The 17,047-nt window shown below is 39.2% G+C and overlaps 2 protein-coding genes across 3 annotated transcripts in view; both read left to right on the top strand.

Annotated features, from left to right (window-relative positions):
* Positions 1-1,138, top strand: part of myo3a (myosin IIIA) — a 37,029-nt gene extending 35,891 nt beyond the window's left edge. The window contains exon 31 of one of the 2 annotated variants that reach the window (XM_079661545.1): positions 58-1,138. In XM_079661545.1, coding sequence (XP_079517671.1) covers positions 58-172 — 115 coding nt within the window. In that variant the 3' untranslated portion in view covers positions 173-1,138. The remainder of the gene's footprint in view (positions 1-57) is intronic. The other variant, XM_079661546.1, reaches the window with a different exon arrangement.
* A 1,644-nt stretch (positions 1,139-2,782) lies between these two features.
* gad2 (glutamate decarboxylase 2) lies at positions 2,783-16,488 on the top strand. Its single transcript, XM_079661684.1, has 16 exons — positions 2,783-3,396; positions 3,693-3,755; positions 3,895-4,038; positions 4,737-4,970; positions 6,161-6,251; positions 7,079-7,191; positions 7,615-7,730; positions 7,888-7,967; positions 8,488-8,542; positions 8,681-8,797; positions 10,012-10,076; positions 10,187-10,265; positions 10,358-10,507; positions 11,234-11,341; positions 12,873-12,962; positions 14,682-16,488. The coding sequence occupies exons 1-16, from the start codon at positions 3,321-3,323 to the stop codon at positions 14,853-14,855; spliced, it is 1,755 nt and encodes a 584-aa protein (XP_079517810.1). The 5' UTR covers positions 2,783-3,320; the 3' UTR covers positions 14,856-16,488.
* The last annotated feature ends 559 nt before the right edge of the window (positions 16,489-17,047 follow it).

A 17,047-nucleotide genomic window follows, 5' to 3' on the forward strand; every position in this document is an offset into this window, starting at 1 on the left:
TTTGCTTTTTACTCTGCGCTCTATCTTTGTGTTTACTCTGCTGTGTTGTGTTGGCAGGCGCTCTTTTCCCAGAATGTCCTCCACAGAGAGTCGGACCGAGGACAACCCGTACGACTTCAGACATCTACTGAGGAAGACCTCCCAGAGACGAAAGCTCATCAAACAGTACTGAACACATGACTCCATTTTTTGGCAAATAATCTGTCAAAATCTGGCGCATGAAACACAATATGTGGCAATTAATACTCATGATAAATGAGTATTTTATTCTTTTAAGTTGTGGGAATGAAAAGCATTGACGGCATTGATGAGGGTCACCTGCACATAACATAGACAGGATGAAGGTTCATGTAAAGCTTTACCCATGACACTGTAAATGAAGGTTTTATTGACGTAATTTGTAAACTAGACATTGTTGCTTCCGCATTTGTTTTAATGTCTTCTCTGGTTGGTCCAATAATGTAAGGTTGTCCATATCAATTTAAAAACCAAATACAACTTTATAAAAAAAGAGATCATGTAAATACAAATGCCATGCTCTTCAACTTGAACAAATGTCATTTGTTTTTAAGAATGTATCTTTTCAAAGAGCTGCTGAGTGTTGTAACAATGTAAGAAATGTACATTCTCTTTTCTTGTTTTAATGTATTATATATTAAATGCCATGTGATGTTTATTTGTTCTTATCTTTACCATTGCTGCCTTTATACAACACGAGTTCATTTTGTGGTAACAATATGCTGCATACTTTTTTATTTTGTGTTGCACCTCACATTATTGCCATCATTGTTACTTTTCAAACAGTTATTTCATTTCAATTGACACTTACAGATCTCTGGTGGTAACAAAGGTTCTATCAGCTATCTCCACGTAGTCTGTTGACTTGAGCTTTCCTCAAGATTCAAACCCCTGAGCTTTACGTGACATTTTAAAGGAGAACCCCCACACAGGAAGTGGTAGTGACATGCTGACTAAATACAATGTCTCAAAAAAACATGTACAGCCAAAACTCCAGAGAAAAACTCATGCAGCAAATCAGATTTATGGATGGTCATCTAGAAGGAAAAAAAAACATTGCTTGTAGAAATGAAATTGATAGATTAAAAACAGAACTTTTAAGCTTTAAATGTATTAATATCATTTAAAAGAAAACAGAAAATGACTAAGGGTTCTATGGATATACAGTCTTACAGTATTTCAATACACATGCGTCACAGTATTAGCATGGCTTTGCCAAAGGGCCCTCTTTATTTTAATAGATCCCTTGTGGCATTAAATGGTTGTTTGCTATTGCAATGATAAATCATATCAGATGTGGGTCAGGGTGGGTTTGATGCCCTCGGGGTCCATTTGCTCTCAATGGGTTCAAACAATATAATAAAACAGCACAGAACATAATTGTACGGTTGTACATTTACCAGATAGTGTGGAATAAGTCCCTGATGCATTTTAACTGTATTTTTACTACTTTTCAGGCCCAACATCTTTACAACAGTGCATACCATTTGTGTTTTATTTTAGGCGGACACAAATGTGGATATTATCAATCATATGATTTTCTCATTATAGAGTGAAGAAAGTCCTGATAATCATGATGTTTGAATGTGCAAAAAGGCTTTGGTAATTATTCTTCATTCAGTCAATGGGTCATTCCAGAATTGGAGGAAAATGTACACAGCAACATCTGTGAAAAATGAACCTTTTATTTTATAATTTGTTTTATGCATTTAGGAAAAACAGATAATAAACCATCAAAAAAAGTGATTTGCGCAGCTAAGGCATCAAATGTATATTTTCCAATGAAGAATTGCCCCTGTTACTCTAATTATAGTAACAGGGTTGAAAGTAACAGGGTTGGAAATCAATGCTAATTTGAGCTTTAACCTCAGGAATTATTGCTATGTAGCATGTAATGCTACTTTCAGGGCAAGGACAAATGAAAATCTAATCTAATGAAAGAAAGATAACTTTGAAATGAATATGCTTTTATGCCATACTCTTTTAAGACTGAAAATATTGTAAAAATATGAAAAATAAAAGAGAGGGCTTAGTTTTGGTCTACCCATGGCACTAGCACATGGCTTGCTGATGTCACTTCCACTGTGTCATTTGACTTGCAGTTTTTTCACTTCCTCTGCCAATCTAAGGTAACAGGATTGAATGTATGTTGAGGGACACACCTTCTGTGCAAAATTACTGTTATTTAAAATATGTGTATGATTTAACAAATTGATTTTACCATTACGAGAGACATATATCAATAGAATAATACCAAAAAAAGTAAATAAAATCCCTATGTTAAACGTTATATTTGACATGCAAGTTGGTCACCAAGAAGACAAGAGAAAAATGCCATTTTAGGGGGTGTTCGAGAGCTATTTGATCATTTAAATAATATTTTGAAACCACTTTGTCTACAACTTTATATACATTGTGTCTCAAGACAAGTATGTTTAACACAAAAAGTGCATGTTTTAGCTTTTTGGGCATGGATTATTAGATTTTTTTATCTGGGGGACATGAAATGTCCTCCAATTCTGGAATGACCCAAACACAGAAGTATTGAGTAATAATACTGTTGGTGTAACGAGCCCAGGAGAGAGGAGGGATCCATGCGCACTTTTCCTCAATTTGAAGCCCATCTCCTCGTGCCCTGCTGCTGCTTCTTCCCCCGGAGGCGCGCAAATAGAGCAGCCGGTCTGCAAGAAATAGGTCCGCACCTGCCTGGCAAATGAATTAGTTTGCATTCACTGTCTTCTGTAAATTGTGCGGGGGGGGGGAGTGTCGGGGATGTATGGAGTCACGACGCACGACGCAGTGCACTTCGTCATGACCTGAAGTGAATCACGATGGGATTTCTTTAGTGACGTTATATTTAGGTTGGGAGCAATTAGGCATGGCTCTTGCGTGCTGCATATTTAACAGCAGCTGTCGCACTGACACCACTTTTGGCTGCAACTCATTTTATTTTTAGTATCATTTTTCATCCAAAGCTTTGCTCCTGCATATTTCCACGTGAGGAGTGCGTGACTGAGTGCGCCTGTGAAGTCAAGAGTGTGCGGATTTATAGGGGAGGACGCTCCTTTCTTATTAGTGCACCTGTGGAAGCCTGCAAGAAGAACACCGTGGACGTCTTTTGTTTTTCTTTTGCCTTTTACCGCACGCGTTTTAGTTTTAGGGGCTCTGCTGCAGCGTAAAGCGTCTCCCGGATGCGCGTCTGGATTTCAGCACCACATCAGCGTTGAACAGCTCCGGGTGGACGCGTGTGGATGGGCTCTGTCTGTCTCCGTGTCTCGAGCAGCTCCTAAGTATCGGCAACAATGGCACAACAGGGCTTCTGGTCTCTTGGTGGAGATAATGCGGGGGCCAACACCGGGAATCAGAGCCCCAGCACGCGTGAGTGTTTTTTTTGTAATCTCCAAATCACCTCTGATGGACCGGCTCTAATCCCGATGTATTGTCTCAAACCTGTGCGCTGCATTTGGTTAGAGTCAACGAATGAAAATCCAAACAGGCCTGCTTTATGTTGAGTCTTTTTTTACACATATTTAGTCATGTTTTCCCCTTCAGGGTGCAAGAATTGATCCTAAATCAGTCTTTCATTGTACCTTGCATATCGCTTTTCGGCATCTAGTTTAAAGTTGGAATCTGAATCTATTCGTTCCTTTTGACTGATCCTTTCTCTTTTCCAGCCAGGGCTTGGTGCCAAGCGGCGGCCTCGAAATTATCCGGAGGACTTGGATCTAAATTATGTGGTATGTTGGTTCACAGTGGGTGGGTGGGGTAAGCTATTTGAGCGACGTGCGCGGTTTTCTTTCCATCTTTTTTGTTTTTAACTCCCAGCCTCGTCTACAAGGTTGTAAAAAATATCTTAATGCTGTTTTTTGTCAAAAGCTCTTCTCAATGTCGGAGAATTGGAGAAAGGCGCCGAGCCGGCCGCCAAGCAGCCGCCGGAGACAGAGACTGCTGCCTGCGGCTGCAACAAATCCTGCAAATGCACCAAAGCTTCTGTGGTCTTCTCCGACCTCTATTCAACAGGTACAGAAGCATGCTGTAACTCCGACATTAAACCCGGCATGCCGTCTCCTGATCTGTCTCATTGAGTCACAGCTTGGCCTTGCCGTGATTTATTCTGCGTAAAAAGACATTGTTATATGTTGATGTATAGTCATTTTAAAAATGAATGAAAAACATGCAGCGTTGTACGAAAATACATTTTTATGTTATACAGTACTTGTCACTTAGTTTACATTGTCAAAGAGACGATCTGCGTTATTCTTTGTTCCGTCATTAAAAATAGGACTTCATAGGCTACACATGAAATAACACTAGGAATAAATGACATAACATATGCTTAAAATATGATCATGCACAGTATGCTATTTATATTTATATTTCATATTCATAATATTCAGTGAGTTATGGTGAACATTTTTTGCACGTTGTCGGAGAGGTCACCTTCAGCAGAATGTCATGTTTTTATGTTTTCACGTCGTAGAAACTTTAACACTTTAAAACGTTTCCATACATTTTAGACCTTATTGTTGACCTAATTGTTAAGACATTTATGCTTTTTTCCCCTCCTTTTGTATATAAATGTGACATTCTTGTGATCGTGGGTAAAAGGCCAACACAATGTATAATAATTATACATAAAAGCGGTTTTAATGGATGCTCTCAACACACAAAAATCTAATTTACCGCTTGTTTTATGTAACACATTTTATTCTTTACAGACCTGTTACCTGCCATGGACAGTGACGCCAAAACAATGATCTTCCTGCAGGAAGTTGTGGATATTTTAATGGCCTACATCGTGGAGTCTTTCGACCGGGACACGAAGGTTATTGATTTCCATTATCCGAACGAGCTGCTCCAGAAGAATAACTGGGAGCTTCAGAGCGAGCCGGCCTCCCTGGATGAGATCTTGATCAGCTGTCGCGCCACCCTCAAATACGCCATCAAAACAGGTCAGGCCCCGGGCTGCATACTGGATAAATAAACCTGCTTCACATCTGACTGTAATCTGTACAAAATGTGGCATCTTGGAAAATATGCTCCACTTCATAGCTGCACCTTTTCCATGTATGGCCTAACAGCCCGGCCTGCTGCCTATCTTTATGTCTATATCACAATAGCTGTTTGTTAGATCAATAATAAATAATATATAGGAGAAATAACTGTCACACTGATAAAAAACGTTCGCATCAGAGGATGACATCTAGACAATCTCTAATTAGCTGAATGTGGTCTACTATCTCTATTTTGTTATAAGGAATATCCCCCAACTGAATAAAACAAAGAAAGCAATCTGTGTGTAAAATAAATAAATTGTGAAAACCTGGAGGTTGTCCTCCCTCTCCTCCTCCCGACCAGCAGACCGGTAAATGCAGTGACGCAGTAAATCTGGTTCACCAAGTACATAATAGCTAATAACCACGTCGGGGCCAAGTCCATTATTCTCTCCTCTCTGACACACGCAGGGGAACATTTACTGCACACATTTCATCCCCAAAAACATACAGATTTATTTTTGATTGTATTTAAACCCCTGTTAAATACGTGATACACATTTAATAAATAGTATAGCATACTGGTGTAGTGATAAGATATAAATATATTTGTATGTTTATTTTTAATGTACAGCATTCCTTTTTAGCAGTACTAGCTCCTTTTATCAAGACATACATCATTTGAATTTCAATCATGTCAGGTGTCAATAGAACACCATACATGCATTGACAAACGTATCTGCTTATAACACACTCTAATGTTGTAATATTGCTAATACATGCTTTATTGAGGGAGTTAAAGTAAAATATCACCATGCATGTTTATATTTAAAACAAGAAATAATAATTAGACTCATTTTCAAAGCCCCTCTTTATGATGTGAAACAATGGGTGTTGATACCCTCCATTACATTCCTACATTACCCATGAAACACTAAATGCTTTCATCATTTCTCAAGATGATTTAAATCGTCACTGCAGCTGCATTTTCTAACCTGCAATTAGAGGGTTTAGAAGATTACAACCTCTGTGCCTTTTGCACAAACTCAGCATAAACACATGAAGCTTATTTCAATTTTGCTAGATAAAATGTTCAAATTGCAGCAACCTTCCTCTCCCATATTTTTTCTTTACTCCTTTTCCTCCAGCCCATCCCAGGTACTTCAATCAGCTCTCTACAGGATTAGACATGGTTGGACTGGCAGCCGATTGGCTAACATCCACTGCCAACACCAATATGTAAGTATGTGGCCTGTGCTCCATCATGATTTTAAACGGTGATAATGATAATGACAATGAATTCCATTTCCTGCCCAGCCCAGCCGTGTGCCGTCTGCTTGTGCTGATAGCGGCTTCTTCTTTTTTTCACTCAATCATAGCAAATGAAAAGGCTAAAATGAAAGGCTGACACCCCCTAAACTCCCACTCCCCCTGAAGCCCTCCCATCTCTGCCCTTTATCCTTCCCCCTCACCCACAATATCCATGGGGATTCAAGGGGAGAAAATTAGCCCTGAAACTAAATTCTGACTAATCTGGAGATCATTTTGGTGTGTGTTTTTGGAGTGATAAACTCAGCCTTGGCAATTGTGAGGCAATAAATAAATAAGGGGAGGGGGTTAGATTTACTTCAGGAAATGCACCAAATTTCTGTCGAAAATATATTAGCAGGCATGCATTGGAATATTACTTTTAAGTGATGCAAGGATGAAGGAACAGTGAGACTTCTGTACAACAACGTGCACGTTAGGGTCTAAGAAATGTGGCCTGCGATGTTGAAATATAAATAATTCTGGTACATTTTGTTCAAAAGCATCAGCAATGGAGAAGCCTGTACATTTGACATAAATTCTACAATATTACTATACAAAACATGTTTTATCCCTTACTAATTTAGATTATTAGGGCTTTATCGACATCTAAAAAGCTATTGATTTTAAATCAAATCATTTACTGAAACATTGAAACTGCAGGGGATAGAAATGTCTGTTTTCTGGCAGATTTTCGGGGATGAGTCATGGCGCTTTTTGTGTAACCAGCATCATGTGATGTCCCTTGTGTAACGCAGGTTCACCTATGAGGTGGCTCCTGTCTTTGTGCTGCTGGAATACGTCACTCTGAAGAAGATGAGGGAAATCATTGGCTGGAAGGATGGGCAGGGAGATGGCATTTTCTCTCCTGGTATGTAAGGCGACGCCAATCCCAACACCCCTCCGTTTCACTGAAAATGGAACTGCCTGTGTGTGTGCTGCAATGTGTCCATTTGCATTTTGATGATTTAAATGGAACTCCTTTGAAAGCCAATTAGCATACAAATAATTTGCCAAATTCCAGCCCCTACCTCGTCACCCTCCAATCTTTAATGTCCCTCGTGCATTTCTGTTTGAGGTGAGCAATCATTGGAGGATTTGAAGAACAAGGACTGTGATTGGCTCTGACATTGCGGACAGTTAGATGCTGTGTCATATCTTGAAACACTGGAAAATTATTTGATGTTCTAGATGCTTCATTGTTTGTAAAATGCAGTATTTTACAATTCTGTTCTGAAGCCCTGCATCATCCCCATGACAATTGTCACTTACTTATGTGATTTGTGTCCTCTAGGTGGGGCTATTTCTAACATGTATGCCATGCTGCTCGCTCGCTTCAAGATGTTCCCTGAAGTGAAGGAGAAAGGAATGTCATGCGTTCCCAGACTGGCGGCCTTTACATCCGAACATGTAGGCATTTATGTTTCATTTCAGCTGATACACAATGTCCATATGTGTCTTTTTGATACAAATGTTTAAACAAAATACATATATTTCAGATGTTCTCCCCCTGGTGTAAAGACAGTTAATCATCTTCTCTCTTTCATGTTTTTTCTTCAATCTCCAGAGTCATTTTTCAATCAAAAAAGGTGCAGCGGCTCTTGGCATCGGGACGGAGAGTGTGATCTGCATTAAAGTAGATGAAAGGTAAAGTCTTCCTCTCATTTCAGCGGCACAGATAAAACATTAGAAGAAGAATCCCAGCTGCTCGAGTTCAGCACCACTCTCTGCTATCTTGTACTTTTACTTTAATACAGTTCAGAGTGAAATAATGAAATGTCACCTCACATGTATATTTATCTGACCGGACCGCTGTAGTTATTATTTCCTTCCAAAATAAAAGAGTTTGCCTAAAACATATGATAAGCTTATAAATAATGTAAGATTAAACAAGGCTTTTCCAACCTTTTTGGCTTTTTTGTATAAATGAGTGTATAGTTGGGGCCCCTTGTCAACCTTTAAATGTTTTTGAGAGCTATTTCCCCTTTAAACGTTTCAGATAATATATTATTTGATAATATTGAAATAGTAAAAGTGTTTTCATTTCTTATGCAGAAGGAATTGTTAGGAGCATTTTGCTTATACTACACATTTGTACTTCACATAAGCTAATGATCTGAATAACTCTCCCATCACTGATATGAACTGCTCTTTTTTTCTTTTACAGCGGTCAAATGATCCCAGCTGACCTTGAGAGGAGAATACTGGAAGCCAAACAGACGGTAATATTATAACGCAGATATAAATACATCTCACACAGACCTCATTCTTTTGTATTCAATCAGCTGAAACAGCAGTAGTGACTCAACATATTGTTATAACTGCTCCTTTATGTACAATCATTTCCTGTGTCTTTGCAGGGATTGGTCCCTTTCTTTGTCAGTGCAACAGCTGGAACCACAGTGTACGGAGCCTTCGACCCTCTCATTGCCATTTCTGACATCTGCAAAAAGTACAACGTGTGGATGCATGTGGATGTAAGCAAAACGCATACAAATCTTCATTAACATCTCTGGGTTCTTTCTTTAAAACTGTGTTATTACCTGTAGGTGATGCACAGTGGGGATTTTAGTGTAGGAATACAGAGCTCATCAGTGGGTTTGACGAATCTATTATGTCTGTCTCGCGTATAACTGCTTGCGGTTGACCCAGATAGGAGCCAGCCGCCCCCTATCTAACACTGGGGATTAGAAAAACTGGAACAGAGGCTGTAAATCATCTCCTCCCCTGACTTTGCCATCATGGGCCCTCTCACTGAAGGAACTCTATCTATTAATGAAGGTGATTTAGTCCTGACAGGGGGACACCTCTATTAAGAGGTATAAATGGCCTTATCTATCACTCCTCAACTGGCTGAGATGGGGAAGAAAACATCCTGCTTCCGAGTGTGCTGGCCCCTGCTGCTTTTGTTTGTCTGAAATGGGATTTTGTTGATCCATGAAATGAATGTCTGGAGGTCTTTTAGAATGAGTTGTAAACATTATGAGGCCTGCAAGTCCATATATGCTTTTGAAAAGCATCCGCAAGCTTCCAACGTTTCTATTATACCTTTTTAAAGCTGTCGGTGCTAATGTTTTGCGTAAAGGCTAACATGCAAAGCTGAATTTCCTCATAGTGGCACTTTTTTTTTCAATATTGATTAATCTTCCAAATAGTTTTTAATGCAAAGACCAAATTAAAGGTATGATTAATATAATAATATGACTTTTAGTTTCTCTGACACATTTACTCTTTAGTAAATATCATTTTTGAAGTGAATACGAATATTCATATTTGCTTTACCGAATCAAGAATCGGTCAGTGAAGGCAGCAGAGGCTATTATTTATATCTTAGCATATTCATTCTTCGAACTGGTTTTTCATATATCTTAACCCTGAACTTTTTGCTCTCCTGGTTAGATGCTTACAGTAAATGGATGTTTGTTGTCTCAGTTCCAGTACTCAATGATTGCAATGCAATGCTAGATCTAATTTTAAACACAAAAAAAGCTTGATGCAGCTTCCTATTATGTTAGTCCTTCTACATCTGGAAAATGGTTGCATCACTTGTCAAGGATCAACAGACGCCTTTACACAACTGTTTTTCAGGCTAGTACTGAATTAGCATATCTAATGTCGTTTAAATAAATGATTAACCTTGAAGTTGTGTGTACAGTGCCACTAACTAACTATCATCTGTGTTTCCAAACAGGGAGCGTGGGGAGGAAGTCTCCTCATGTCCAGGAGACACAGGTGGAAGCTGGACGGAGTTGAAAGGCAAGTCAAAAAATACATGTAGTGTAAACTCAATCTGCGCAGAAGCTAATGAGCATTTGAAGTAATATGTGGAATGCGTGGTGGGTGTTTTTTTGTTATGTTACCTTCAGGGCCAACTCAGTGACATGGAACCCTCACAAGATGATGTCTGTCCCTCTGCAGTGCTCCGCCCTGCTGGTCCGAGAGGAGGTGGGCTTTATGGTCATGTACATACAGAACACATGAATATTGGTTTGGGATATTTTGCTCTTATTATACCTTTTCTGGATATGATCTCACAGGGCCTGATGCAGAGCTGCAACAATATGCACGCCGTCTACCTGTTCCAGCAGGACAAACACTACGACCTCTCCTACGACACCGGGGACAAAGCGCTGCAGTGCGGACGCCACGTGGACATCTTCAAGCTGTGGCTCATGTGGAGAGCTAAGGTAACAGGGAATGTGATCATATTTCCATGAAGTTCTTTAATATACAAACTGATTTTGTGGCGATTCGTTGGTCAGTGTGAGATGTCTGCAAAAAAGAATTAGTTCAGCGATTTAGGGGTGTTTTATCATAAACCTAACTTTAATTCTTATTTTAACAAACAGCCATTCTCAAAAAATGATGTGAAAACTTGATGTGAATATATTTGCCATAGTGGTAAAGGTCAACAAATGTTAAATACACCACTTTAGTCAATGGGTGCAAACCCTGAACCAAATTCTAAGTTTGTATTCAAATGTCAAATTATTTTCTTAAACTTTAAAAGATTTTCTTAAACTGTAATTTGTTTAAATGTCACTGTTTAATTAATTTTTCTAATATTATATATGCATGACAGATTAAAAGTGATTTACACTTTTTGGTGTATCTTGTACGCCGACCTTTAGAGCCTTGAAAGGTGCCTTTATAAATAAAATGTATTTATTTATTTATTTGGGATTGTAGTCTTTGCAATACAATTAACATGCACAAAAACCTATATAACACACAGGAAAGGTTAAAGGGGCTCTTTAAAGCACCTTTAGATTCAGGATTCTTACCCAATTCACCAGCAGAAATATATTATGTTTGCTGCACAGTTGCCTAGATACCTTCAGTTTTACAATAATCACACAATATGTCTAACTAAAGGTTTCAAAGCTAACAGATGTATCTCTCTTCTTTCTCAGGGCACCATTGGGTTTGAGGCTCAGATTGATAAGTGTTTGGAGTTATCTGACTACCTCTACAACAAGATCAAAGACAGAGAAGGGTACGAGATGGTTTTCAATGGAACGGTAAGTCCACATTTACCCTTCCACTCTCCATGAGGATTACTCGTCCTCACCATCAGAGGAAAGTAGCCAAAATTAACGTCGCTACTCTGACCTCCGTGTATTCAGACTCATCTCGGGTGACTTGATTGGCACGTAGTGTGCTCTTGCTTTGTGTTGGATGAGAGCCATTTTTACTTCTCGCTGCCAGTATAATGTGCTGCCATTATGTTTAATGAATAGCATAGCGGCCAGTAATTGCTCATATGCATATGAAAAGCAAAGTGCCTGAAATATCCTAGACGGGGCAAAACTACAACAGCCTAAACATATGTGGATGATGGGGTTATCAAGCTAAAAACTGTTTGGACGGCCATAGTCATTTATAGTAAAAGCTCTTCTTCTTTATTGTATACCTGCTGAAAGCATCAAAACCCTGAGGGTGGGGGGAAAAGGCCAAGTCCTCTGGGCATCGGTCCAGGTGTTCACTTGTCTGTACATCCCATAAAGCCATCACATCAATCTGAGGTTGAATATATACAGCGGAACTAGCCCGAGTTTATAAATGAGGCTGCTGTGCATGGCTGGTCAGATGTTGGTAATGACTGCTTTCACAGCCGGGCTGCTCCGGCAGGGCTTTAGGTGCCAAACAAAATATCAGCATTCACACGAGAGTGTCTGAAGAGGAGGCAGTCTACCTGTCTGATGCTGGGAACACCTAATGGGTGTTTTCTCACAGAATCTGCTATAGTTTGGCTAAAGGGATCGGCTACAGTTACTCTAAGCACTTCCTACTTTGTGCTATCTGTAGGATTTTAAGCAAGGATGATTGTGAATAGTCATTAATATTATCGCAATATAGTAAATGTATGAACATTTGTTAATCAACACGTTTTTACAACTTATATTTGTACCATTTAAGAGACTATAATAGTTTATATTATCGCCTTATATAGTTATATGTGTTAGCAATCAACTGCTTATTTCCACATCCAGCAGATGTGCAGTAAGACTGAAAACGAAAAAAGCGTGTTTACTGCGTGTACTTGCTAGTTGCTAGCGTGGGCAGAATCCCTGTTAACAGCTGAATGCTAAGTTACGCTAAGTTATAGGCCATAGTACCAAAACAATGAACTGTGGCATTCAGGGGAACACAAGGGTTGTTTAAAAATGCTCTGTGGGGTTGTTACTTTGAGCGATTCCTTTCGCTTTACAAATACAAATTATATAAATAATTTAAAAAATGTATAAGAGCAATTTTAAACATTCAAGGGATTTCAGTTTTTAATTGCAACATGATTGAATTTATTTGTAATATAATGTTATTATAGAATTATTACGGTATTGAAATTGATTTAAACTGTCATCATAAATTACCACTTAGGGGGTGTCATAAACAAGGAATTGACAATCCAAACATGGCTTTAATTTTTTATCAAATCATCATGATAAAGTAAAAATCTCTTATATTGGATCATTCCCCAGCCCTGCTGTACAGTATGTGTGCATGTGTTTTACTTCTCTTATCTCTTATGGTCTGTGTGTGCTCCCCCAGCCTCAGCACACCAACGTCTGCTTCTGGTACCTCCCTCCTGGGATCCGCTACATGGAGGACAAAGAGGAGAGGAAGAAACACTTGCACAAGGTGGGTGAGCGGAGATAAGAAGCCTGACTATAATATCTCCCAAAAACAGCTTTCACTGCACCTCTCTTTGACCTACAAGCCTTCATTCATATCCAGCCTGACCATCACTTGTCTTCTTCATTAGGGACCACTAGGATGGCCACTTATGCCCTTATATAAAAAAGAACATGTGCTATAAGCAAATAGTGACAGTCTTAAAATAGGATGTCACAGAGGAGGGGTATCACGGGCCTGACTTGAGGGAGGGGTGCTAACCAGTTAGCCAAAGTGGCGGCCATTCAGAGGCTCCCACAGCAGCAGGGGCCTAATAATAGTCAATTAGGACAAACAGATGGTGTACGTGCCAGACACACAAAGGGCTCTCTCTCTGTGAAAACTATCAACCATGAATCATTTGTCATAGCACACACATGGAGTGAGTTCCTCTCAAACTATGCCTCACTGAGAGTGTGCTTGGTTTGGATAGCTCACTTTTTTCCAGAGATAATAGATTAAGGTATGATGTAATTGCTTGATTTAGAAAATGCACGAATTGAAAGAGCTTTCCTTAATTTCCACTTCCCTCATTCTAAAGGATAACTGGAAAATGGTCAAAAGACTGATTTTAAGTAAATCTGCAGCTGCTGACTGATTATTTTTACCGTAACTGCAGCGGGACACCTGCAAGAAATTTAGAAGGAATGACTCATTATGTCTAAGGAATGATTATGAGCTACAGTTTTCAACACAGCCCAGTGGAGGAAGAAGTTATCAGATCCTCCACTAAAGTTAGAGTTACAGCCCCACATTTAAAAATACTTCAACATTTTATAAGTTAAAGTCCAGAATTTATGTAAAAGAACATATCTATAAACAAGGATCACAATATGCAACTATTGACTATACTGTAGGTCACAATACGTCTCCAAATATGGTATTTTCTCCTTAATTGTACTGAAATTCACCAATGGTCCATGGGCACATATATTGAAATTATTTTCCTCAGTAATATGTCAGAACTGCTTAATCTGCCACAGCTTGTCACAACACAGAATGCACAAAACCATCAAGACTTTTCTGAGCACAAGATAAATGACCTGCACGCTTGACTGCTGAAATAACCTCTCAGCCTGGCAGCAGCACACAGATGTAGCTGTCAGAGTCTTTGGGCCAGGTTTCGAGTAATCTGAACGGAACATGTGACTTGTTTCGTTTCTGAAAAGAAAAGGAAAAGTGTTAATTAAGGAAAACAAATTAAAAGGGCATCTAAGAAGTCCGAATAAATTGATATATGTTGTCTATTCCCACGCAATCATTCACTTTGACCCACACATATTGAGTCATGTGATCACACCTCACAGTGTGTAAAGTGCTAATTGAAGCGCAATCTAGAATAGGGACACATTGGAGGAACATTTTCAGAATGTTAAGATGTGTTTTCCTTCTGGGAGTGAGATGAGAAGATCAATACCACTCTCATGTTTTTATGGTAATATTAAGCTGTCTTTTTCTGCTTTAAGTGCACAGGTAAAGATTTCAAAAGATAGGTGTCTAGTGCCCAATCCCAGGATATGTTCGCAAACTCTGTTCTTAAAACATAACCCAGCACACTTTATTTGCAACTTAATTGTGTGTGTGCTTGCTTGGTAGTAGCTTTTTATACTCACCTCCCAAATTAAGTGTTGGTCTGATATTTCTCTGAATAATATTAACTCATACTTTTTTTACTGGACCTATCAGGTGGCTCCAGTGATAAAGGCCAGGATGATGGAGTACGGAACAACCATGGTCAGCTACCAACCACAAGGAGACAAGGTCAACTTTTTCCGCATGGTGATCTCAAATCCCGCCGCTACCCTCGAGGACATCGACTTTCTTATTGAGGAGATTGAGCGACTGGGCCAGGATCTATAAAACTCATCTCCCCCTGCTGTACGTTTCCCCTTGACGGATGAATTGTTTGTCGTGAATGTACTGGTAAACTTCTTCTTTTCTTCTTTCCTCCAAAGTTAAATATTTAAGAGTATATTTGAGAAAAAAGATCTACAGATATATCCATATATTATGTATTGTAGCTTCGCCGTGGACTAACTTGGTCCAAAGCTATGTAAAAGTGCTTCTGTCTGCCTTCCTAAAGTGTAATAGATCCAAGAGTAGTGTAAGTGATGTAACTTTATATGTACTTTTTGTGATATGAAATGCTCGTGCAATAGGTCGATGAGTAAAAGTTTTATTTTTGAATCATTTCTCATTTGCCAAGTATGTTGTTAAGTGACAAAAGTGGTTGTGTTCTATTTGTAACTTTACATTTTAAACTTCTTGTTTAAAATGAAAAAAAGCACTTCACCTTACCTCAGCGTAATCAACTGCCTTTACATCCGCACATCGTACTCCAAAGTAGTAATTTTGGAAAATGTACTCATGGCTGGTGGTGTATATCAGAACTCATGTTAATAAATGCAGTAAATAATCTAGCCAATAAGGGATTTTTAATCAGGTACAAAAGAAGGTATTTCCCTTCAAATAAAACAACTGCAAAGTCAATTCAAAGCATTTATGAAGATCAGACGTTCCATCATGCATCACATCGGCCTCTTTTGCTGCTTATGACACTTTTAATCTTCTTTCACTTGCTTCTTTCGGGTGTATTTGAGGAGGTAACGGCTTTTTAAACCCATTTTGTTTAATGTCACTTTCATATCAAAATGGGAATAATTTTCAACGTGGCTGTATATTTAACTGTGCTGGATGTGCTTTACATGTCGTTATGATGATCTCAAATTATAATAATCAAGAGGTAACATGAAGATATAATCCTTCAGTGTATTTTTTGTTTCAAAGCCCGTTTTCTTCATATTCAATGGCCAACATTGATCTAGCCAGCCAAAGAATCTGGACCTTTTTAATTATCTTAAAATTGATCTAAAACATATTGGGGGAATGTGTATTTAAGACGCCGAACCACTCAGGTTTCTGATCAAATTGCAATTGTACAAAGTATATTGCCAATTTGTTTATGGCACAAACAAAATTAAGTCATGTTGTTTTTTGTTTGGTACTGACATGGTAGAGAAATTCATGCTGGATTACCAACTGGGAAAAGTGGACCACTTCCAAAAGTGGAACCAAAGCCCTGAGTTCACTGCATGTCAAATGCTTTTGGTCATTTAATTATAAAAAAAACGTAAATGTGTCCACTTAGCTACACTTAGCTTTGGCATTATAAGCGTTAGCTAATAAGATAACTATCCCTAGAAAATGATCCCTAACGGCCCCTACACACGGCGGCGTGCGTTGTCGCTTGCCGGCCGGGGGGGTTGAAACTCTACCAACAACCAATCACATGAATCTGCCGCCCCAGACACACAAGCACGCGGTTTGGGAGGCGTGTGGCGCAGTGGATAGAGCCTTGGTGTTGGGTGTTGGTGCAGGTTCTAACCCCACTGCAGTCAGCATGTCGTTGTGTCCCTGGGCAAGATACTTCACCCCAAATTGCTCCTGTGGGGATTGCCCACAGTATTGAGTATGTACGTCGCTTTGGATAAAAGCGCCTCCGTCGAGGCGTCAGCCAATTGAATCATATGCCAATACAAGCTCTAGCCAATCAAACATTACATTACATTACATGTTACTTGTAGAACAAAAGTAGAACATTGCTCTACTTTTGCAGCGAGCACCGCGAGAGAAGCTACGCTTTGCTCCGACAATTCAGTTCGGCGAATCGTGACGTCACCCCATTCAAAGTGAATGGGCAAAAGCGCTGAAGCGGCAACGCACGCCGCCGTGTGTAGGGGCCGTAATATTGTGAACAAATGATGCATTTTCCTGATAAAGGATTTCATTATATTGACACCATCTGGTATAAGTTTGGTATATATCAGCAAGTCAAAGTCAAAAGTCAATCAAAGTCAACTTTATAGTCAAAGTACTGGCTGCACTGGACTTTATTGGAGTTATGATCACATGACCTGCAGTACCAACGTTGGCCACTATCCCCTTTCCCATGCTCTTGCTGTTTTAACATTGGCATGTTAAGGATTGCACATTTTAAGATGTGAGACCTTTCATCTACAGTCACAAAATGAAAAACTATTCTTCAGTTGTGT

Source organism: Notothenia rossii (genome assembly GCF_949606895.1).
Source record: "Notothenia rossii genome assembly, chromosome: 12".
Classification (NCBI taxonomy): Eukaryota; Metazoa; Chordata; class Actinopteri; order Perciformes; family Nototheniidae; genus Notothenia; species Notothenia rossii.

Coding starts and splice junctions, on each gene's coding strand:
- gad2 (XM_079661684.1), top strand. CDS start 3,321: ATGGCACAACAGGGCTTCTGGTCTCTTGGTGGAGATAATGCGGGGGCC. Junction 3,397..3,692: donor GAATCAGAGCCCCAGCACGC/GTGAGTGTTTTT, acceptor TCTCTTTTCCAG/CCAGGGCTTGGTGCCAAGCG. Junction 8,543..8,680: donor TACTGGAAGCCAAACAGACG/GTAATATTATAA, acceptor GTGTCTTTGCAG/GGATTGGTCCCTTTCTTTGT.